Raw genomic sequence first — 21,824 nt, 5'->3', positions numbered from 1 at the left:
CTGGTTTTCAAGTTGCACAGAGAAGCTCTGTAGAAGAAGCAGGCCAAACCCAATGCTTCATAGCTGTATCCTAACGATACAGAATCATTGCAGCCAGAAATCAGTCTCTCGTCGCCTTCGTCTCTGCAGCATTAATATATGTTCGATGACCGTTAGAGATGCGGAGAAAGCATGTGATCATTAAATGCCTCAGGCACCAACACAGTCTCAACATTACATCAGTTGCTTCTCATTATCCGGAAGACATTCTATCCAAAACTGTTCCAATCAGTATAACGAACCATGAACCAGTCTGAATCTCAATATGAGCCCGACTTTCCTTGGGGAATTGGTGTCTTCGACGCTCATTGCCACCCTACTGACACCATGGCGAGCATCGCCGATATACCCCGCATGAAAGCAACGACACTTACAATCATGTCCACACGAGCTGACGACCAAGACCTGGTCTTTCAAGTCGCAACTCAGCTTGCCAAAGAATCAGGCGATGGGAATGAGGACGCACGGCGCGTTCTTCCCTGTTTTGGCTGGCACCCGTGGTTTTCGCACCTGATCATGGACGACATAACACCGTCCAAAGATGATCAAAAGGAAATTGACGAGAACACCAAAAAGTCACACTATAGCCGAATTCTAAAACCATCCCCAGATGAGGCTTTCACATCTTCTCTTCCAACCCCCATACCCCTCTCGCAGCTCCTATCAGAAACGCGGTCAAGACTACAGGCCTTCCCTGCTGCCCTCGTCGGCGAAATTGGTTTGGATCGAGCCTTTCGACTACCCCAGCCCTGGACGCAAGAGGAGCACGACGCCCGAGATGGCGCGATGACGCCTGGGTCGCGCGAGGGCCGCCGGCTTTCTCCCTACCAGGTCAGGCCGGAGCACCAGAAAGCTGTTCTGGAAGCTCAGTTGCGTCTGGCCGGAGCATTGCAGCGGCCGGTGTCTGTGCATAGTGTGCAGGCACATGGGGCCGTGATTGAGGTCTTCAAGGGCCTTTGGAAAGGGCATGAGCGGAAGGTCGCTTCACGGCGCGAGCGGAAACGCCGACATAGTCATGCCGAGGCGCATGCGGGAAGCGATGATGAAGATGCGCGAGGCGCGCAGACCTCACATAGTGCAGGCACAAGGGAACGCGAAGCCCTCCCCTTCCCGCCACGGATATGCATGCACTCCTATTCGGGTCCTGCAGAAACCCTAAAGCAATTCCTGCACCCGTCGAACCCATCAGACGTCTATTTCTCTTTTTCAAGCGTTATCAATTTCTCCCATCACTCTGACAAGTCTGTTGCGGTGATCAAGGCTTTACCCGACGACAGGGTGTTAATTGAAAGTGATCTGCATATTGCCGGGCAACAGATGGACGATCGGCTCGAGGAGGTCACTCGGCAGATTTGTGAAATCCGCGGGTGGGATCTGCGGCAAGGGGTGCAGCAGCTGGCGGATAATTGGAGACGCTTTGTGTATGGTGACGCGCTGCCAGATTCATCAAATAGCTGATACATTCCAGTAGACGACGTACATACGATTTAGAGATAGAAATGACGTATACAAAGATTTGATGTGGCTGGGCTGGTTTCTGCAGACTGATTGAGCCCCTGGCTCCTGATGGACACTAAACCGGAAAAGGGAACCAAGATGTACATTCATTATCTACACCGATAGTACGTCTTGAAGCGAAGTACTCTGTACTAAGCGACTCATGACTAATAGACCAAGAATTGTTATGTAAAAACATGCCGATATCCATTAAGTAGATACACGAACAGAAATCAAGAAAGGTCAAGCAAGGAAAAGGAGAATATGTTTGAGTGCCCGCACAAGGAGACATTACGGAACATCAAATCATGCAGCTATCGCTCAATCCTCTCAGCACCTAGAAAGCAAGAACAGCGGCGACACCGGCAGCAACAGCACCGAAGCTGACGACGTTGCGGCCAGCAGCACCGGTGAACTGAGGAGGAGCAGGAGTGAAAGTAGGGGTCCAGGCGGGAGCAGAGGGGGTCGGGACGAGGGTGCTGGAGCCGGGGGGGATGACAGGAACAGAGGTGGTAGCACCGCCAGTGGGCTGGTCCTCAGGACAGGTGGTGGTGGTGACGACGGTGGTCTCGGTGATGGTGGAGGAAGGAACCTGGGTGGGCTCAGGAGCAGTGCTGGTAGGAGCGGAGGAGCTGGACTCGCCCTGGCCGTAGTTGGGGTTGCTGATACCGAACTGGGTGGACCACTGGTAGGCACCCTTGTTAGGGCCGGACTCGACAACGAGGAGAAGACCGTAGTGGGTGACATCGGGCTCGAGCTCGGTGCTGGGAGTCCACTCATAGTGACCGCTGTTGCCAATGTTCTCGGCAATGGCATACAGAGGCTGGACGTTGGTGCTGGGGCCACGGAGGAGAACCAGAGAGACGGAGCCCTCGGTGGTGGGATCCCAGGTGATGGTGTAGGGCTTGCCAGCAGGGACCTGCTCCTGGAGACCAGGAGCCAGGATGGCGTTGCCGCTTGGGCCGACAGAGTAGTCGGGGGTGGTGTAGGCAGTAGCCATGGCCACGAGGGCGGAGATCAGACCGGTGGAGAAGAAACGCATTGTGGTGATGTGTTTTGAATTATCGTGAAGAGATATAGAGTCGTAAGAGGGCCAGGATCCGCAGGGATAGAAAAAGAGCGACTGGTCTTCAAAGGAGAGACTGGATGTAGGGATGTCTTGAAAGAATGACTGGAGGGCGCAATGCACGTCCGAATTGGATCAATGAGGGAGAGGCTGAGTAGGAAGGTGGGAGCGAGGAGAGAAAAGAAAGACGAAAGAGGGGGGCGCAGGGAAACGGCTCATATTAACAGCACGGAGTTCAGGCACAAGGTGACAAGGTCCATCTCGCAAGCTAAGCCGACACGCTACTCTAGTGTCTCTAGCGGGAGTCCTGTATTTTTGCTCGTTATTTCCTGCTCAAGCCTGCGGCTCATGTTTGTAGTGGGTCGGCCGCGAGATTACACGAGGAACGAGACGGTGTCTAATTGACGGGTCACAGACACGAGCGAGCAATTGGATGTAATGGATGTAACGACAACGCGGGATCAGTCCAGAGAGTCTGAGATAGTCTGAGATCCCTGCATTGTTCGTGTTAAGACAGGATACTGTTGGCGACTTGGAAGCTGGAATGTGATTGACAGTCCTGGGCGACAGGTTCGCGCGCAATGAAGGAGACCAAGGGAGGGGCAAGGAGGAGGAGAAGCTGAGAGGAGAAGCTGAGATTCAACGTTGACTTGCTGGACGCTCACTGGGCCAGTCCACCGGGGAAACCATTTTAGTGTGTCGTTGGGCTGGAGCACGAGATGAACCCTTGAACCCAGGATTGGTGGAGATTCAGCCTAGTATCAGCAGGGAAATTACACATTTAGCATGACTGTGCTATTGGGGCTCAGCACAAGTCGCGAGAATTGCAGAAAAGTTACTTTTGCCCAGCTTGGCTCTGAGGATCTCAGAGCCAGCAGAGACTTGAAACGCTCGTTCGTGGATTGGTAGGCGGTTGTGTCTGAATTAATGTGTTATTACAGTTGGGACTTGACAGCTTTCACTGTTGACCAGCATCCTCTATCGAACAAAAACAAGCCGGCTGATTCTCGGGCGCTGACCGCACGATTCACGCAATGGAGACTCTCTATCTGGTCCTGGGGAACTTGGCCTGTTACAAATTGTCATTGGCCAGTCGAATTATCCTCGTATTTATAGTAAGCGAGTTAAGCTGAAAGGTACCATGGTACCTGGTGATAGACTGGCCCGGGCCCTGTAAGACACACCTACATAGGAATCGACCATTTCTTGATGAGATCCTCGTTCGCTGGCTGAAAGCCTCTTTTATTATTTATAAAGCTGCGCTACGAAGAATGATCCGCAAGGGGCACGTATCAGGATAGAGCCGATGAACTCGATGAACTCGATGAAATCGATAAAGTTGATGAAGTCATATCATCCCACGTTCTGAAGAGATATTTAGAAGCGATCCTTGAGAGCATCATCTCCTGTTCCTGGGCGCTAAATGGGGCAGTGGCGCACTGTCGGATCTTAGGCCCAGGTCCGGAAATTGTCTCAGACAATTGAAATGAGGCTAAGGCTGCCGATAACCTGATTGGATCGCCTTTGAATTGCGGAAGAGCCGATTGATTATGATGAAATTGGGACTGGGGTTATTCTTAGCATATTTGAGTCGGCGGGCATTCAACCTCAAAGCCAGGAAGACCAGAGTAAAGGCCAAAACAGGACCAGAAATTGCCAGGAACTGCCAGGAACTGCCAGAGCAGTAACCACCACTGTCTGACAGATTAGCCTCGGCTCGGCATACTGCACAAAAAACGTTTTGCAAAGAAACGATCTGTGTAACGCTGCAGGCTCTCGCTTACAACGTTCATCAAGTACTGGCGGTCTAGATGTCCGTTGGGTCGTTGGTGGAATAGAGGCGTTTCGCTGCGCCTGTCCTGCGTGGGTGCCGGCTACTGCATCTAGCGATGCGCCCAGCCCATTCCAGCGCTTCTAAGTTCGAAGAGGTTTCCTAAACTGGACGCGAGACCGGTCCCTGAGGCTCAGATCCAACCAATGGCCAGCGTGGCGGTATGACTCAGTAATGTGTGCGAAGTTCTGCAGTTGGGGGCGTGATGTGAGATCAGAGACGTCGGTGTTTGCTTTTACATTCAGTCCTATTCGGGAAGGAGGGTCACCCGCCAGGCTGCCACGATAATCTCGTTTCCCTCCCACAACTTAAGCATCACAACTTCCACATCAATTATCCTGAAACTGGATGATCTCTCTCGGCCCGTTTCCGGTCCCTCTGTCATTTAGACGTTAATCTGACTGCCGAATGACCCGTGCCGTTGGAAATTTCTCGCAAATTGCGAATTTCCGCCTGATCTTGATGGGATCTCGACTTTCAAGCTAAATTGCGACTAAGGCCAAAAAGATCAGAAATTTAAGCCTCTTGACCGAACGGAAGTTCCTCCGGGATACGATTCTCTTGGTCGACTAGGCAAACGCTAGCCTTGCGTTTAGCTCGTTACCACTGTAACATCAGCATGGCTTATGACTCGATTTGAGATTCTTCTAACAGGTCCCGCGCACTCCGGAGAATTGCCTGGCCCCATCATCGTGGGAGAGACAAAGTGGGCCTCCAGAGCTGTCCATGACTCCATTTTGCCTAAAGTTTGATTGATTCTGGCTCGTTCAGGCTGACGTTGGATTCGTCGTACCATGAACAGGCAAGCCGAGCCTGCAGACACCAAGGGCGCAGGCAGAGTGAGGTAGGTCTTGAACACAACTTCTGTTACCGTACCATCGCTAACCCTGCAGCATAAATAAATAATGGTAGACTATTTTACATTTTGACGCCAGTGTGCCGTTGTCTGCACCTATGGCACAGCCAGTGATCTCGCCCAGGGTTGTCGGGAAATTCGGCCTGCGATTCCGGACTGCGGATACAACGTACAGAAGGTAATGGAGCGCTAGCTTTGAGCCGAAAATCGGAGATGCCGTTATGGATAAGGAAAGTCGACAAGGTCAGCCTCCAGGCCCAAAACAGGCTCACCGGGTTCGAGGTACCATGGGTCCACCTCAAGACTAATGGAATAGGTCACATACACACATGCTAACTCCAGTTTGTTTATGTATACGCTTGGGGAGGATGTTCGTTGCTGGTATCGCTCATATATGTATTGCTTATATCGTCAAATCGTCCTGAAAGCCTGGTATCCATCATACTATGGGCCTATACAATACACCCGTAGTGAGCCAGCCACTACTCCAGTCATCAGTGAGCTTCGCCTTTTACTCCACCCAGGTAATGGTCTTTGTTTGAAGCCACTCGTCATAGCCAGCGGTGCCACCGAAGCGGCCGAATCCACTGCTCTTCCATCCACCGTGAGGCAGAGTCGGCTCATCGTGGACCGTCATTGAGTTGATGTGAACAGCACTGGCGATTCTAGTCAGCACATTGCTCTTTGGAGAAAAATGGGTAAGAACAGACGCACCCAGACTCAATCTGCTTGGCCACCCTTAGACCCCTAAACAGATTGCTCGTAAACACTGCCGATGTGAGGCCATATTCTGTGTCGTTGGCCACCTTAATGGCTTCCTCCTCACTGTCGACAACGATCAGGGACACTGTCGGTCCGAAAGACTCTGTGGCATAGAGGTCCATCTCCTTGGTGACGCCTCCAACGATAACGGGGCGCAGAGCGTTTGCGCATGGCTCGCTTTCTTTAGGGTCGCCAAAAACGACAGAGGCACCCTTATCGATCGCATCAGCTACCAGACCTTGGTTTTTCTTGACCGCAGCGGTCGCCACAAGGACAGGTGCAGGCGCGTTCTTGCCGAAAATCTTCTCGGATGTTTCAACGAGTAACTTCTGGAATTTCTCCGCGACAGGGCGTTGGACTACTATGCGCTCCGTCGACATGCAGATTTGGCCAGACTAATGGTTGGTGTTAGCATTCACCGGGCTTCCGCGAACTATGTCCATTGAACGAGTTACTTACGTTCAGAAAAGCCCCCAGTGTACAGCCCATCGCAGCCTTCTCCAGGTCGGCATCATCTAGAACAATCGCGGAGGCTTTACCACCCAGCTCAAGCAGAACCGGCTTGATATACTTTCCAGCGGTGGAGGCAATGATCGAACCAACAAGAGTGCTACCCGTGAAGCTAATCTTGCGCACGTCTGGGTGGGCAATAAGCGCATTGGTGACCGCGGGCGCATCTGAGGTCTTGTGATAGATCACGTTCAAGCAGCCTGCGGGAAGTCCAGCTTCCCGGAGAACATCCCCGATCAACCAGAAACATTTCGGAGACAACTCGGAGCCTTTGAGGATCGTTGTGTTTCCAGCGGCCAAAGGGAGAGCGACTGAACGAGTTCCGAGGATAAAAGGAGCGTTCCTGGAGGCGAACGTTGGTTAGTGACACTGCTTCCTTCCAAAAGAAACAAACGTACCAGGGCGCGATCCCTAGAACAACACCATATGGCTGCTTTATCACCAACGCGCTTTGTCCTTCTTCAGCAACAATAGGCGCTCTTCCTTCAACGCTGGGAATCATCCCTGCGAAGTCCCTCAAGAACGAAACGCTTGCCATGAATGTCACCTCCACAAACATCCTCCCGGCTCCTGTTTCCTCCATTTGGGTTTTGATGAACTCCTCCTTCCGAGAAAACATGATATCGGCAGCCTTGCTCAGTATCGCCCTGCGCTCGTACGGATGCGTCTTGCTCCAGATAGGAAAGGCAGCTTTCGCAGCCGCCACGGCACGGTTTGCATCGTCAACGGATGCGCCAGCGCAACGGTGGAGGAGTTCGCCTGTTGCCGGGTTATGGACCTCCACTACATTGTCCGTGATGACTGACTCATTGTTGATTATGAGAGGAAGCATTGCTTTATCTCCGTTGGTGTGATTTGAGGCCATTTCGTCGACAGTATGACAATCGAGATTCTGTATGCGGGGAGGACGAAAAATCTGTCGGTTCGGGAATGTGGGGGAAGGGAAATATAAGGAGCTCTGCTCTCAAGTATGGCCCATGACCCATTCATTGACCCAGAACCTTTATCCGGAAGGCACTGTGAAGGTCCTATCCATTAATTAGCGAAACGTGAAGCCAGGAGTGCTAGTGAGCCACTCATATGAGAAAGAATTTCGAGCGCGGTTCGGGAAGCGTGGGGCCGGCAATTCTTTTGATAAAGCTGGCCGTTAACAAGTGCTCAGGGAGACCACCATTGGACAGTGAACGGTGTTTCCCCTCGCGGAACCACGAGTCCTTCAATTCGGCTCTTGATCGCGGGGTTACCCAGCCGACTCTATGGCCGTTGGGTCGAGCTCACTCCTGCCCCATAGAGCAAAGCATCAACCTGTGTAATAGACATGCAGTCTCGAAGTGGGGCTCTCATTGGCCCCTCATCTTTTTTGAATTCCCCTTTTCCCCGCAGTGGTTTTGCGTAAAGCCGTAATTCCGAACATACGCCCCTTTGGTACTTGGATGGCCCTTTCAAGAGCCGGCTCTTTTTCGTGTCCGCGCATTCGTATACAGTGCTTGAGGGCTTTCTGCGGAGATAGACAAAGGACAAGGTCATGCTACGGCTTGTATGCTAGGAAAAGCCTTCCTATCAAGCAGAAAGCATTCCGTGCGGGGACGGGCGAACCATCTACAACGATAGCCTTGGTTCAACATTGGTAATCAGCTGGCCCAGGCATCACACTGCTGGTATTTGAAACTGGCTCGTGCAATAATATATTCTGTTCATAGCTCATCATGCTGATCAAATGAATGTTGGCTACCTTGTAGAAGCAATTTATGCCACGAGCCGTCGACCAGAAAAAATGTCGAGAGCCTAACCATGATATTATACTATATATTGTGGCCCTTGCTCTAGAAAGAGTGGCGCGAGGGAAACTGACCAAGGCTGCGAAATAGACACCAACCCATAATTCAAACACTATGTTGTATTAACGAGCCCAAGGAAATCGTTTTCATGAGTTTTCTTGTTTATCCGTTAAACGCCTGCAATGCTTTATCATACCCGTACCCGTCTAATCCTTTCTCTTAATAAAGAGCGGTCGCCTATTTCCCAGCCCAGATCTTGGTTTGCGTTATCGGTTGCGCCAAATCAGCAAAAGGACACGCGGAGGCAACCGAAGGCGCAATGCTAACGCGGTCATCCTCCATCGAGCGCGAAGAAGAGCGGCTGCTGCTGCTACTGTCGCCAAGGATCTTCTTGTCACCCAGGTACCCTTCCTTATCGTCGATAATATACTCAGACATCTCATCAGCGAACTCCTCGCCATCACGCATTCGCCAGCGCGCAATGAGGTCGTTTTGAATCCAGATGATCTTGCTAATCGCTCTGATCATGGCTGTCTTGCGCGCGATTGACAGCGTCGGATGGGACAGGAGAGCCTCGGTGAACAGATCCTGGATGTATCCGAGACAAGCGCCCATATGGATATATTCGATGTTCAACGGGTGTATGCGCTCCTGGGCTGTGTGCATTAAACTATAAAGTACACCATTAGCCCCGGTTATTCAAGACGCAAGAGAATAAACAAGGTATCGGTTACTCACCCGACTTTATTCAAATACCTCCAGAAATCCATCTGCATCGGATCAGTGACGATCTTCGTCAGGTACCACCGCAGGAACATCTTCCTCCGCATGATTGGCGGGCTGTCTTCGTTGTAGAAATCTTCAATTGGTGCCTCCGATGCCGTGTCTTTGGTGTGAAATGAGCGCGCGGTTATGTCGTACTCGAGAAGCTTGCGGTAGACGAGATTCACGACGGCGGGGATGAGTGTCTTTATGTATTTGGCACCGGATGCGAGGGCTTCCATATCGCCTGTTCGATAAGTACATGTTAGTTCGTCGCTCGTCCATTGCCAGGATCCAGGTAGGTAGGCAGAATGCGGCTAAGGGAAGATTGCGACATACTCGAATTGAAGTCAAGGAAGTCCTTGAGATAATTGATTCGGGCCTCGAGACGGGTATACAAAGCCTTGCGGCTGATCTTCTTGACCTCGCGGCCATCGAGCTTGAAGTAGGCCAATTTGTCGGTGTTGCCCGACATCCGGGCTGGCTGGTTTTCCATAATGTCTCTGAGGTTGTGGAGGTTGGAGGGATTGGAGTCTCAAGTGAGTAGAGTATCGAGTTTTGGGTTGACCCTTCGTGAGGGAATGTAAGGCAAACTTTATATATGGAAGGATAAGATCTGGAAGGATAAACACAACATGATGGAACACAAGGGGTGTCATATGGTTTTTATACACTACGGGAGATAGCCGACTTATGACATCCAACCTCTTAGATCGATGCATTAGAAAATACCTCGATAACAACGTCAGTCACTCTCCCGACTTGGACGGGAATGACGGGAATGAATTCGATAATATCACGTCAACAGGAAAACATCCGCCTCGGAAGAGTTTTGTGGGAAAAAAAGTTGACCGTTTCAGATTAGATCGTGGAGGATCAACCTATCAAGATGCATTCTCTATGACAGGGATCTTGCAGCTGCGAGCACTCCGATGCGCAGGTGGTCTGATTATGGGGAAGCCTAACATAGCTCCATCTGTATATACGACTATACACGTGCTGCCGTGGGTCCCTAGAAGGCACCAGTCCGATTATGCACCAATCTTCAGAATAGAGCCCTAGGGGCTCGGCGCTGTTCCGATACCTATACAATCTTTTCTAGAAGCCTGTTCTTGGGGGGTTGCCAAAGGGCGAAAAATCTGTTAAACGAGGTCTATTATCGCTGTCCACCTTCAATACTGTCGCAATTGGCTGTTTCAGAACTGCATCACCTGATCTGGGAGTCGCATGGCTGCATAGACTCGTCAGCACAATTGACGGATGACAGTTGCGGTCAATCCCGCCTCAGGAAATTTAGAAGCCAGACTCTGTTATGACGGGATATAGGGCATAGCATTAGATCGTTGACACATCATTTTTGGGCACTCAACGCGTGACGGATCGGAGCAGTTCTCTCAAGTGGCTTGGTTGTCCCGAGGGGTGATTATGGTATGGGGCTCAATATGGCCTGATGTTTTGCTGGCGGCCCGGTTTTCTCCTAGTATCTCCATATTCGTAAGCAAGAATTTCTCTTCAATCACTAAACAGCCGGTGACAAAAATAGGCTCAATTATCTCAAAGGTCACTTGAACCCACCTTTGGGATTTTCTAATTAGTTGCAGTGAGGTTCAATCAATTTGAACCCTATTCATAATAGACATCTCGGCTTCGCTATCTTGGCTGAAGGCACATGGCCATGTAGCACGACAGACGCAGTAGTCTAGCTTCTCAAGGGTTCAAGGCCTCCACAGTCTGCATGCAAGGATCGAATGATTTCCGGATCGGATTCGGTACTAGCCCACCGGCTTGCGATTGCCGTCTTCCTCGGCCCTTTCCTTGGTTCGGAGGATTTTATAGTGTTCATCTAGTCTGGAACCGGATGAGATACCTACACGAGTGACAACCCTAACCCTCAAGCAGTATGGAAAGTGTTAATTGGATGGGTCCCAAATTTCGTACTCCGTACGTTATACCTTGCTAGTCTTTCTAGAGATACGTCTCGGAATCTTGCCATAGCAGAAAGCCGCTTGTGGTATCTGCAAGGCCGCGAGACGTATTCACTGAAGTCGAAAGCAAATCCACCTTGACTGCCAGATAGTTGCTCAGAATTATTTCCGTGATTTTTTCGGCTTTGTTGGAGTGATCCATTTCAGGTCTAGGCCATACATTTCCCGTTTAGTTTGTTGGTTCTGAGACACCGAGCCCCGATCAACGTCGGAACATGCCGAGAAGAACCGGTCCGTCAAGATCACCGGCGATCGAGCTCCATACGGATTATGGGCAAGGTTATCGTTTGTGCTCAATGAGTCGTGACTTCCCGAGTCGTAACATCGAGGCAATCCTGCATGTTTCATGCCCTGATGGGCCCGCTGTGTTGACTTGAGACGAAGTTGGATGCGTTATCCATCCACCCAAATAACCCGCCGGCTCGATAGACCTGTAAATCGACTTCCTGCTAGGGAGCTAAACGCGTTTATTGGATGGCATGATACCTAGATGCCCTTTTCTCGAAACAGTTAGCGGGTGAAGAATCGAAGGTAACCCTCCTGCGTACCATAGTCTGCCGCTGTGGTGCAAGACAGAAGTGGATCATTGAAGTCATTGGGCTATGCCTTCCAGCTCAGCTGTACCCCAGAAGGTCTAGATGACAAGAGCCGAGAACGAACAATCTCGTGGTTAGAGAAATGGGGTATGGAGAATAGAGAATGTCAATCACGTGGTAGTTGTCCGAATTCGTCCATCCCAGGATGGAATTCTCGCGGGGCCTTCACTTTTGATACTCTTTGACACGTCTCAGCATCACCGGATGCGGTGATGCTAGGCTCAGAGCTTTCAGTCAGTCATCTATTCGTGATCAAGCAGCTACTTGCAAAAATGCTGGAGTTCGCAAGTCTTCGCTTGCAGAAACTCTGTCCACATCCAGACTGGGCAGCTACTACAGACAGCTACCACAGACAGCTACCAGAGCAACTACCGCAATTTCTCGTCTCTGGCGACGGGGGCACCGTCAAACTGCTTATTCTTTCATTCTCCGCCTTCGGTATGATATTCCGGCATTGCTCAATGCGCCTTTGCTCGTCCGAAAGCAGCCTCCCAGAGCATCTTTCATACGACTACATGCATCGTTAGGTTGCATATCTCCGAACACAGGCTTCAGTAATCAATATATTTAAAAGCCGGAGGCATCTACTGCAATCGAGGAATTCCCAACCCCAAGTTCCTGTTGTCTCACAGTTTCGGAATGTTTCCCCGGATCTCGCAAGCGGCCATTCTGGCCCATTCACTTTTGGCAGTCTGTACTTCAGCTGCAACACTGTTAGTATTATCCTCTTGCCTTTGTTGAAGTTCTCGCTCACTCGTAGTAGTTTACAGCCTCGTGCGAATCCCAGTGCAGAGAAAGTCCGCGGGGTCAACCTCGGTGGCTGGCTTGTTCTTGAGCCTTGGATTACCCCATCATTGTTCGATGAAGCTGGCGACGAAGCCGTCGATGAGTATACGTTGACCGAGGTTTTGGGCGTTGAGGAAGCTGCGGCTAGGCTTTCAGAGCATTGGAACACTTTTATCACAGAGGAAGACTTCGCGCTTATTGCTGAGGCAGGTTTGAATTATGTTAGAATCCCCATCGGTTATTGGGCAGCCGCACCGCTTGATGGCGAACCGTATGTCTCCGGCCAACTCGAGCACCTTGATAATGCCGTTGCCTGGGCGAGAGCTCATAATCTCAAAGTCATTGTGGATCTTCATGGCGGTAAGTCTCTATTAAGCCAGAAGCAGTGCACTCCTATCTCTGACAAATCGACCAGCACCGGGATCGCAGAACGGATTCGACAACAGTGGACGCAGAGGACCTATTGGGTGGCAACAAGGAGACACCGTTGAGCAGACAATTCTTGCTTTTGAGACCTTGGCCCAAAGGTATTTAGCGGACGACGATACCGTAACGATGATTGAGGCCCTAAATGAGCCCCATGTTCCTGGCGGCATCAACCAGGACCAGCTCAAGGATTACTACGAAGAGACCCTGGCAAGGGTGCGGAAGAACAGTCCCGAAGCGACCCTGCTCCTGCACGATGGGTTCGTGCAAACGGAAGGCTGGAATGGTTTTATGACTGGAGAGAATGTTATGATGGACACCCACCACTACGAAGTTTTCGAAGGCGGCCAGAATGCGTGGAGCATTGAAAAGCATATTGATGCCGCTTGCCAACTCGGACGTCAGCATCTACAGGCTGCCGACAAGCCTGTTATAGTGGGCGAGTGGACAGGAGCCCTGTCAGATTGTACTAGATATCTAAACGGAAAGGGAATTGGAATCCGCTACGACGGTACGTTGGGTTCGAACACAGCAGTCGGCGCTTGCGGAAGTAAGAGTGAGGGTAGCGTGGCTGGCCTGAGCGCAGATGAGATCGCGAACACACGTCGCTTTATCGAGGCTCAGCTGGACGCATTCGAGCTGAGAAATGGCTGGGTGTTCTGGACCTGGAAAACCGAAGGAGCACCCGGTTGGGATATGCAAGATTTGCTTGCAAACGGCGTCTTCCCTCAACCCTTGACTGACAGAGAGTTTCCAAACCAGTGCAACTTCTAAATGATGCATTGATAGTGATCAGCATCTTACTTTCCGATTGTTATAAGGCTTTTTCATTGTCGGCTGTCATTTCAATATCTAAGTTGCCCCGTCCACAAGTTGATGTTCGGCTAAAGGCAATGATATTCATAAATCTCACCGTTTCGTCTATAGGGGTATTTAGGCTATGTAGAAAAGAGTAACGCGACCCTAGCAATGCATACAGGCGGCCGAAACCTCTCCAGCGACAAAATGGGAACAACGCTGCAGATGAGAATATGAATGCGAAAGTCTGATCAGTCCGATCAGAGCAACCGCAGCGCGGCAAAAGCCGCAACCACATCTCGATCAACATTGAGCAGCCAATCCTCTTGGAACCGCTGTTCACCACCACAACTCACAATCAAGGACTGCAGCCGCTCGCGCACAAACTCTCGAATGTTTGTCTTGTGAACGATATCCGAGCTTTCCCACTCACGCCGTCGCATGTTTTCTGGCGGCTCGTTATCTTCATATGTCCCCGTCTGCGCATTATTCCAGTAGATGAGATAATCCCCACCGCGAGGATCACTTGGATCACCCTCCGTCGTGCCCTCCGCCAACTCGGTAATAATATCCGTCCAAACATTGAGGTACGATTGCAGGTGGTTTAGGATATAGGCCGGTGGCTGGGTATTAGGCCCACTGAGGGTGAGAAGCTGGGTTAAAGCCAGCGCGTGCAGTTTCTTCTGCGTTGCGGTGCCGATGTTGTCGTAGTGCAGAAACCATTCGGTTAGGAGCCAGGTGATGAGATGTTCCTGCGCCTGTTCTGGAGTTTGACTGTTGTTGCTGATGTTGCTATTGGAGTAAGCGGCTGTGATGCCGGAAACGAAGAGCGTCGGGTGTGCGAGGGCGAGACGTGCAAGGACAGAGAAGTAGTCTGTTTCAACGCCACCGTAGATGCTCGTTTGTTTTTTGTTCGGCCCTGTTGTTTGGCTGGATTCATAAGCGGAGTAGAGGCCTTCGAGGATTGAAGATAGGAGGGAGCTATCGAGTAAAGAGCTGATGATGACACGGTATGTGTTTTCACTGCCGTTGTCTACGGCGTCGGCGCCGCGGATAGCTAGTTCTACGAGGCGGGGTACATAGCCGCCGCGCTGGCGGAGCGTGGGTTGGAGGAGGGACTCGAACGAGGTAAAGAGTGGGAGACGAATGCGGTCGCTAAGGATCTCCTGGGGTGCGAGGATGATGTAGGACTCCGCAATCTGGAGGGCCAGACCCACGCCGTCGATGGCGGATTCGAAGATGGGGAAGAGGGCAGGGATGAGGGAAAGAATCTCGGGAGAAGGGGGCGATGGGGTTTGCAACAAAATGGCGCTCCAGAGTTCTAGGGCTTCTTCTAGTAGGTAAATCATGGTATCCTTTAATTGTAAGTAATTGGTCCATAACTGGAAAGCTTCGGATATAACATACCGAAGTCGGATCGACGGAATTGCGGATTAGAGGCAAAATGACTGAGTGATATCTGACCGATTCTTGCTTAAGAGAATATATCAATGCTCCAAGTAAAGTGAGAATAGCCTGCTTTAGTAGATGTTCCTCGCCGGAGCTTTCCCACAGTGGCGGTAGTAATGCGAGGATTGCATCTGAGAATGGAGCAATCTTGGAGAAACATTAGCAACTAGTCCAGATATTGTGAAAGGGGATACGAACGTTATCTTCCATCCGGGTGACAGCCAATCGCACTGTATCGAGAAGGCCCATCTTTGTTTCAGAGCTTTCAACTTCTTGTACCAGGGACATCAAACTCTGAAAGATCGACGGCGCGTAAGGCTTGAAACCTTCTGGGGTAAATTCAAAGGTATCAAGGATATGCTTAAGCTGCCGGCCGGCAGTAATTCGGACCACGAGGTCATTCAATGGATCTTGATTATTGAGCAAATGCTGGAATATCTGGTAGATGGATTCCCAGTTCATCTCGCTAGACTTGACAGGCACCCACTGGCCAAGAAGGATTGCAATTCTTCTCCTGAGGACGTTGTACCCAGGTTCTTGAATCTGAACTTCCGGGACGAGGGTGGTCTGCAGGAAATTGATAAAATCGAGGTTTTTCTCTAAGCAGGCGGCGGCCAATCCAATGGCTGAATAGAGGGAGTCTTTCAGCAATACATCACGATTATCTGTGCCTTAAAAGGAGAACTGTTAGTTGTTGAAGAACAGGCCTTGAGAGGAGAGCTTACCTGCAAAAGACTGGAAGACAGTCAGTAACCGAGGCACCAGCAGGCCCTTGAAGTGGATAACCAGGTCAAGGAAGATCTTTTCCGAGCAGGAACGTATAGAAAACTCCCAGGCTTCGGCGACATCCTCTTCTTTGCGCTCCCATTCCTCCGGTTCTGCCTCCCATTCTTGGAAGTCATTCTGCCTGAAACGGAAGAATTGAGTGACAAGGAGCTCCATGACATGAACGACGAAATCCTGCGTAAACAGCTGTGACTTGATAAGCTCAACAGCTTGCTTCTTCTCTTCCTTATCTTGTGGGGTCTGGTATTTGATTGTCTGGGCAGGGTAAAATGCCATCCTGGAACAAGCCCGGAGGAGAAGGAGAGCTCTGAGACCAGCTTTCTCCATGAAAGTCTTATCCGACGTGCCATCCGCCCCAAGCTGACTGTAGTTCTCTCCCAACTTAACCACCAGTGTCCAGTATGATTGAACTAGCGGTATGCTGTCTGGAAGCAGCGCAAAGGACGCGGCACGATCTTTCGCCATCTCCACATGAAGCTTGGACAGTTGCAAAAGGTGCTTTTCGACAAACTTCTGTACTTCTTCGGGTGGTGCCACAGAGCCGCTGATGAGCGCAAACAGTCTGCTGAACTGGGAGTGTGTCAAAAGCCAGAACTCTTGGGCGTCTTTGGTTCGGTTGGGGTGCTCGTATCCAGCCACAAGCAGGCGCCTGAGAACCTTGAGAGCAATAAGACTTTGTTCCATAGCTTCCGGAAGCCCCGCAGTGCCATAATTACCCTGCTCCAGGGCAGGGGCCCATGTGTTCACTTTATCCACGTATATGCCACCGAGAACATGAAGTATTTCTGGAACAATTGATTGCAGGCTCTGTCGTGTTCTCTGCAACCGAGCTGTCGAAAGTTCCTTGACGATTTGTAGGAGAATAATAAGCGTCCGCGGTAACTGCAACGGGTTCGCGCCAGGTTGGACAGATGCGCGGAGGGAATCGATGACGGCAGGAATTCCTTCAGGCCTTTAACATATTAGCAACAAGTTACCAGTACGTGAGAAAGACTGCACTCCTCACCATTCTTGCGGGTACTCAAGACGCATGATCTTCGCGAGCACGAACGCGTTGTGAAGAGCCAGGAGGGGCGCTGGTTCGACAACACCGGCTTGTAAGGCCCTGACTTTGATATGGTCTTTTTCTTCTTTCTTGATTGCACTGCAAAGCTAGTCAGTAAGCTCCGCGATTCCTTTGTCCGGCAGGTGTCCCTACTTTGGTGCTGTCTTGCGCCAATACTTGTCGATCCCGTTCTTTAACTGTATAATGGCGAGGTATCGAGCTTCATTAGGGACTGTCTGGTCTAGAAACACATCCTACATAGGTTAGTACATTCAAATATGAAAACTGTAAAACCTCTAGAGCAAAGACCCGTTGGAAGTGCATACCTGAAGAAACGTATAGTACTTTTCCTGCTTCTCCCAGTTCTGGAGCTGCTTGGTACCGGTCTGAACCTGCTGCTGCGTAGAGCTAGCAGCTTGCGTCAAGGAGTTCAGGACATTCTGCGGCGTCAGAGGATTTGACTCCCCCGCCAGCTCAATGACGTGAGCCATAACGGAAATGCAAGAGGAGCCCCGATCTATTAACACCGAGATAGTAGCTCCAAGGCGAACTTATAGCTCAAGTTCAATGTATGTGACAGTCTCTAAGACCGACAAGCCATAGAAACAAGAACGTCGAAGCCTAGGAGCGTTTAGCTGGTTGACGGTGTTTGTGGCGCGTTTTCGGCGGGCCTGCAGCTTTCTTGCATTGTACTCTTTATGCTGACTCCCCACCTGCGGCATAACACGGAATTTAGTTTTTCCGAAAAGGAGCCCTAGGTTATGACCCTTGACGCTAGACCATATTGAGACAGCAACCTAGGGCTTGAGCTCTGTTATACAGCAAATCCCATCTCTTCCATCTACCTGCCTCGGTCAATACCTTCACCCGTCATGCTTTGAAACGCCCCACATATGAGTATTGTTTATTACCGTGTAGCAATTGAACTCGAAGCTCCGCACCTTTCTGAATCAGTTAAAGCGTACCGCCCCCTCTATCAACCGTACGCGGGACATATTGTGTACGCCCCATCGACCAGGTCAGCGTCGAGTAATAATGTGGCCCCACCAAGTAACCATCTTGGACTAAGCATCTTAGTGCGCCATCCAGGTTCTTATATTCTTCTATGTTTTGCGGAGAAGTTTGCGGACCCACGCCTCCAATTTCAGAACAACGAGACTTTAGAGGTTGAGACGGGCCTGGGACTCGGAAATAATGGAGACTATAAAACCATGGTCGCGGTCCTTGGTTTGGCTAATCTGCCCAGTGCTTGCGCTCTGACTGCTTGCAAACCCTACATCAGGATGGCCCAAGTCGAAGTTCCAAGCACCAACGGCAGCGGGAAGTCTGTCGAGACTCGTCTCTTTATCAATGGCGAAGTTTGTCAATGGCCGTGCTGCATCAGTTTGTGAAATAATAATCTAATGGATATAGTTCCAACCCTCGTCCGATGGGAAGACATTCAGTCTGATCGACCCATTCACGCAGAATTCAGTTGCAGAAGGTTCGGCAGTCAGAATTAATATAGCTCTCTGTTCGGAGTTCGAATAATGGACTGACCCTGCAACAGTTTCCCAGGCCACTGAAGAAGACACAAACAATGCCGTCGCAGCTGCCAAAGCAGCATTCCCGGCGTGGAGAGATCGCTCCCCCGCTGATAGAGGCGCCTGTCTCCACAAGCTGGCCGCTCTAATTCGTGAAAACAACGAGGAGTTTGCGCGGTTGGAGGCCTTGTCCACTGGAAGGCCTGTATCGCGGTATTTCGATGCTACCGTTTCAGCAGATACTTTCTCCTACTTCGCTGAGGCTGGTTGGACGGTCCAGGGGACATCTAGCTTGAACACGCCCGGCCACCTTAACATGACCGTCAAGCAGCCTTATGGCGTCGTTGCTTGCATTATCCCCTGGAACGTGCCCATGGCATTTTTCGCATTCAAGGTTGCGCCGGCTCTGGCGGCTGGAAACACGGTCGTTCTGAAGAGCAGCGAGAAGGCGCCATTGACTGTAAGACATCTTAAAACCCATGCCGTCTGCTCTTATCTAACACACTAAGTCCGCCCTGGCAGCCACGCTGATCGCCGAAGCCGGCTTCCCACCTGGCGTCATCAACATTCTGTCCGGCTTCGGTACCCCCGCCGGCAGCACGCTAGCATCACACATGGACGTGCGTTGCCTCAGCTTTACAGGCTCCTCGTTCACAGGCCAAAGGATTCAAGCAGCGGCCGCCGCATCGAACATGAAGATTGTGCACATGGAACTCGGCGGAAAGTCACCTGCTCTCATCTTCGAGGACGCCGACCTAGAAAACGCCGCCCAAGCGACACAGTTCAGTATCCAGTGCCTGAGCGGACAGACCTGCATGGCGAACTCCCGGATATACGTCCAGGAGTCTGTGGCTGACGAGTTCTTGGCCTTGTTCAAGGAAAAGTTCGGAAGCGCGGTCCTTGGTAACCCGCTCGAATCAGGCACAACACACGGTCCACAGGTCGATGGGCTGCAGTACGAGCGTGTAAAGTCTTATATCACTATCGGTGAACAGGACGGAAAACTTAGCATGGGTGGTGATGCAGGCAATGGGTACTTTGTCAAGCCAACTGTCTTTGAGGGTGTCCCTGAGGACTCGCGCATCGTGAAAGAGGAGGTTTTTGGTCCAGTTGTTGTGATCAACACCTTCAAAACAGAGGAGGAGGCCATTAAGAAGGCTAATGCATCGGAGTTTGGGCTGTATGCATCCGTCTTCACAAAGGATCTAGACCGCGCAGTGCGTACCTCGAAGCTCCTGGAAGCTGGTACTGTTGGCGTCAACACTACAAGTCCTAATGTCGCCAAGGACATGCCGTTTGGTGGGTACAAGATGAGTGGTGTTGGGCGTGAGGGCTTCATGCACAGTCTTGACAACTTCCTTGAGACCAAGACGATTTTGATCAAGATGAGCTCTTGAGCGGATCAGAATTGAAGTTATAGTTGACTGAGTGACGGACGAGAAAACCATCTCACGGTCGTGACTACGATTGAGGACTAGCTGGGCCCTAATAAGATTGAAAGGGAGCGAAGTCTTTCTTCAGGATAATGCCGTTATATATTGATTCATATGATATCTTGCACAAGTAACCACATAAAAACAGCATACACATATAGTAGCGCAGTCTTCCGGTAAATTGCCGCATTCGACGAAGGAACCGGCGGAGTCGCTGTTGCTATGGAACTATGAGCTTTTGCGGGTCGCATCAACATCTTCGTTGTACCCACTCTTAGAATCGTAAGGGAAAGGGCTGGTGTAGTTATACGTGGGCTGAGTCCCAGCATATGTCTCCTTGACCGTGTCAAGGATCCCATGACCCGCTGAACAGTCGCCCTCGGTCAATGGGTTTGGCCATACCGGCGAGTATTCGGACAAATCCCCATTCGAGAGAGGGCCGGGATAAGTCTGGTTGAGTCTAAGGTTCGTTGTGTCAACTTTGTAGTTGACATAGCCAGTCTTATTGGCTACGATTTCAAGGATATTAGCCCCGCAATCCCAACGGCCTAGGGATGGAAGACCCCAGTTGGCTGAGACAGAGGCGATGACCGAGTAATGGGTGTAGAAGGTATTGTCTTCAGTTCCATGTAGGTTCTCGGGGACAGCGCCTCCCAGGAGAATGCTGAAGATGCGGTTGTCTTTCGGGAAAGTTTTATCCTCGTCGAAAGTGATGAGGATAAGAGTGTCGTTCATGAAGTAGTCGTTCTCGAGCAGAGGCGAAATCCAGCCACGAAGCCAATTAGCAGCGAAGGTTATGTTGGTGTCATGGGCGTCATTGGTCATGTTGGGCGTAAAGAAGGCCCATTGGGGAAGCTTCTCGCTGGCTAGATCATCGTCGAAATGTGTAAAGTTCTTGATCTGACGCCGGCGCATGTCATTCTCAGCGACAGAGTCGTACAAGATAAGCGGGTTGTGCTTTCGCACATAATCGTCGGCGTAGGTCTCTTGGTTTGAATAGTTGAATCCTTCAAAGCCGGGGTAGGGCATGTGTTCCTGGTACTCAGCCCAGGCGATGTACTTGGTATCTAGGAGATCTACGACAGTGGAAACATTGGCCGGAATTCGCAGGAAATCGTCATGATCCATGCCAAATGTATCGCCTCCTGCTGCAGCGCAGTAGTTTGGTTGAGAGGGATGAGTGACCGCATAGAAGTTTGACCTGTTATGGTCAGAAGGCAACCGGAATGCACGTTCAGCAAACTTACAGGACGATTCCTTGTTTCGCTAGCCACTGCAGGTTCTCATTCGCCGCGGCATCCTCGTAATCCTATCGAAGAGACCAATTTTAGTAGGTAGGGAGACACAATGAGTGCAGCGGACCTACGATATTCTCGAACCAAACCTGGAAGATCCGCTGGAAAGCAAGGCCCTCGACGTTGGAAACTGGAGAATAAGGCTCAATAGTGGCAGCACTGGCGGCAATGTCCGACAACGACGGCTCGGTCGTTGTCGCAGTCTGAGCGACGGTTGAAGCAACAGCGCCTAGGAGAATTACAAGCGAGGACTTCATTGTGAATAACCTCTGAAGCCTTAAGATTTGGATATTCGCGAGATCTCGATTGATTGACCGGACGGAGGGGATCTGCTCGCTTATAGAGGGCTGCAAGGGGGAGGAGGTGGCCCTGCAGATGTAACATCAACTATAGCCCAGCAAGCAATGCCTTGTCTTCAGCAGTCATTCGGGTCATGATCCCCTCACCCCTCACACTAGAACTATGCTAGTGTGATGGGAGGTAGTATCGGCTGGCCGGGGGTGGTGATGATCAGCAGTTGGAGGAAGATGACCTCGGGAGTAGCGAGCCCAACAGACAGCCCGTTTGGGCGAAGCTTATCTGGCAAATCTTATCAGCTGAT

The 21,824-nt window shown here is 50.9% G+C and overlaps 8 protein-coding genes across 8 annotated transcripts, besides 1 other annotated feature; 3 read left to right on the top strand and 5 right to left on the bottom strand.

Moving 5' to 3' along the window:
- Positions 1–21,824: part of a sequence feature (contig 1.65 1..278071(-1)) that runs on past the window's edge.
- ANIA_04048 (TatD family hydrolase) lies at positions 267–1,732 on the top strand. Its single transcript, XM_656560.2, has one exon. It carries the CDS (start codon positions 283–285, stop codon positions 1,495–1,497), a length of 1,215 nt encoding a protein of 404 aa, XP_661652.1. The 5' UTR covers positions 267–282; the 3' UTR covers positions 1,498–1,732.
- Positions 1,874–2,783, bottom strand: ANIA_04049 (GPI anchored serine-threonine rich protein; the record flags this gene model as incomplete). The annotated part of the gene is made up of 1 exon (XM_656561.2): positions 1,874–2,783. The coding sequence occupies exon 1, from the start codon at positions 2,576–2,578 to the stop codon at positions 1,874–1,876; it is 705 nt and encodes a 234-aa protein (XP_661653.1). The 5' UTR covers positions 2,579–2,783.
- ANIA_04050 (aldehyde dehydrogenase) lies at positions 5,801–7,732 on the bottom strand (the record flags this gene model as incomplete). The annotated part of the gene is made up of 4 exons (XM_656562.2): positions 6,960–7,732; positions 6,511–6,904; positions 6,004–6,446; positions 5,801–5,945 (listed from the first exon to the last, which is right to left on the bottom strand). The coding sequence occupies exons 1-4, from the start codon at positions 7,424–7,426 to the stop codon at positions 5,801–5,803; spliced, it is 1,449 nt and encodes a 482-aa protein (XP_661654.1). The 5' UTR covers positions 7,427–7,732.
- Positions 8,308–9,722, bottom strand: ANIA_04051 (protoglobin family protein). The gene is made up of 3 exons (XM_656563.2): positions 9,441–9,722; positions 9,078–9,348; positions 8,308–9,009 (listed from the first exon to the last, which is right to left on the bottom strand). Exons 1-3 carry the CDS (start codon positions 9,595–9,597, stop codon positions 8,577–8,579), a joined length of 861 nt encoding a protein of 286 aa, XP_661655.1. The 5' UTR covers positions 9,598–9,722; the 3' UTR covers positions 8,308–8,576.
- On the top strand, positions 11,765–13,668 carry exg1 (glucan 1,3-beta-glucosidase exgC; the record flags this gene model as incomplete). The annotated part of the gene is made up of 4 exons (XM_656564.1): positions 11,765–11,769; positions 11,878–12,120; positions 12,401–12,828; positions 12,884–13,668. 4 exons carry the CDS (start codon positions 11,765–11,767, stop codon positions 13,666–13,668), a joined length of 1,461 nt encoding a protein of 486 aa, XP_661656.1.
- ANIA_04053 (protein kapH) lies at positions 13,807–17,463 on the bottom strand (the record flags this gene model as incomplete). The annotated part of the gene is made up of 7 exons (XM_656565.2): positions 13,807–15,047; positions 15,100–15,288; positions 15,340–15,806; positions 15,867–16,879; positions 16,934–17,071; positions 17,126–17,226; positions 17,299–17,463. 7 exons carry the CDS (start codon positions 17,461–17,463, stop codon positions 13,953–13,955), a joined length of 3,168 nt encoding a protein of 1,055 aa, XP_661657.1. The 3' UTR covers positions 13,807–13,952.
- ANIA_04054 (aldehyde dehydrogenase family protein) lies at positions 18,256–19,892 on the top strand (the record flags this gene model as incomplete). The annotated part of the gene is made up of 4 exons (XM_656566.1): positions 18,256–18,330; positions 18,386–18,455; positions 18,522–18,955; positions 19,005–19,892. 4 exons carry the CDS (start codon positions 18,256–18,258, stop codon positions 19,890–19,892), a joined length of 1,467 nt encoding a protein of 488 aa, XP_661658.1.
- On the bottom strand, positions 20,025–21,510 carry ANIA_04055 (acid phosphatase PHOa). The gene is made up of 3 exons (XM_656567.2): positions 21,295–21,510; positions 21,176–21,237; positions 20,025–21,129 (listed from the first exon to the last, which is right to left on the bottom strand). The coding sequence occupies exons 1-3, from the start codon at positions 21,478–21,480 to the stop codon at positions 20,157–20,159; spliced, it is 1,221 nt and encodes a 406-aa protein (XP_661659.1). The 5' UTR covers positions 21,481–21,510; the 3' UTR covers positions 20,025–20,156.

This window comes from Aspergillus nidulans, chromosome II, assembly GCF_000011425.1.
Source record: "Aspergillus nidulans FGSC A4 chromosome II".
Classification (NCBI taxonomy): Eukaryota; Fungi; Ascomycota; class Eurotiomycetes; order Eurotiales; family Aspergillaceae; genus Aspergillus; species Aspergillus nidulans.
Note: the sequence above shows the minus strand (reverse complement) of the source record. Positions and strands in the feature narration are given on the sequence as shown.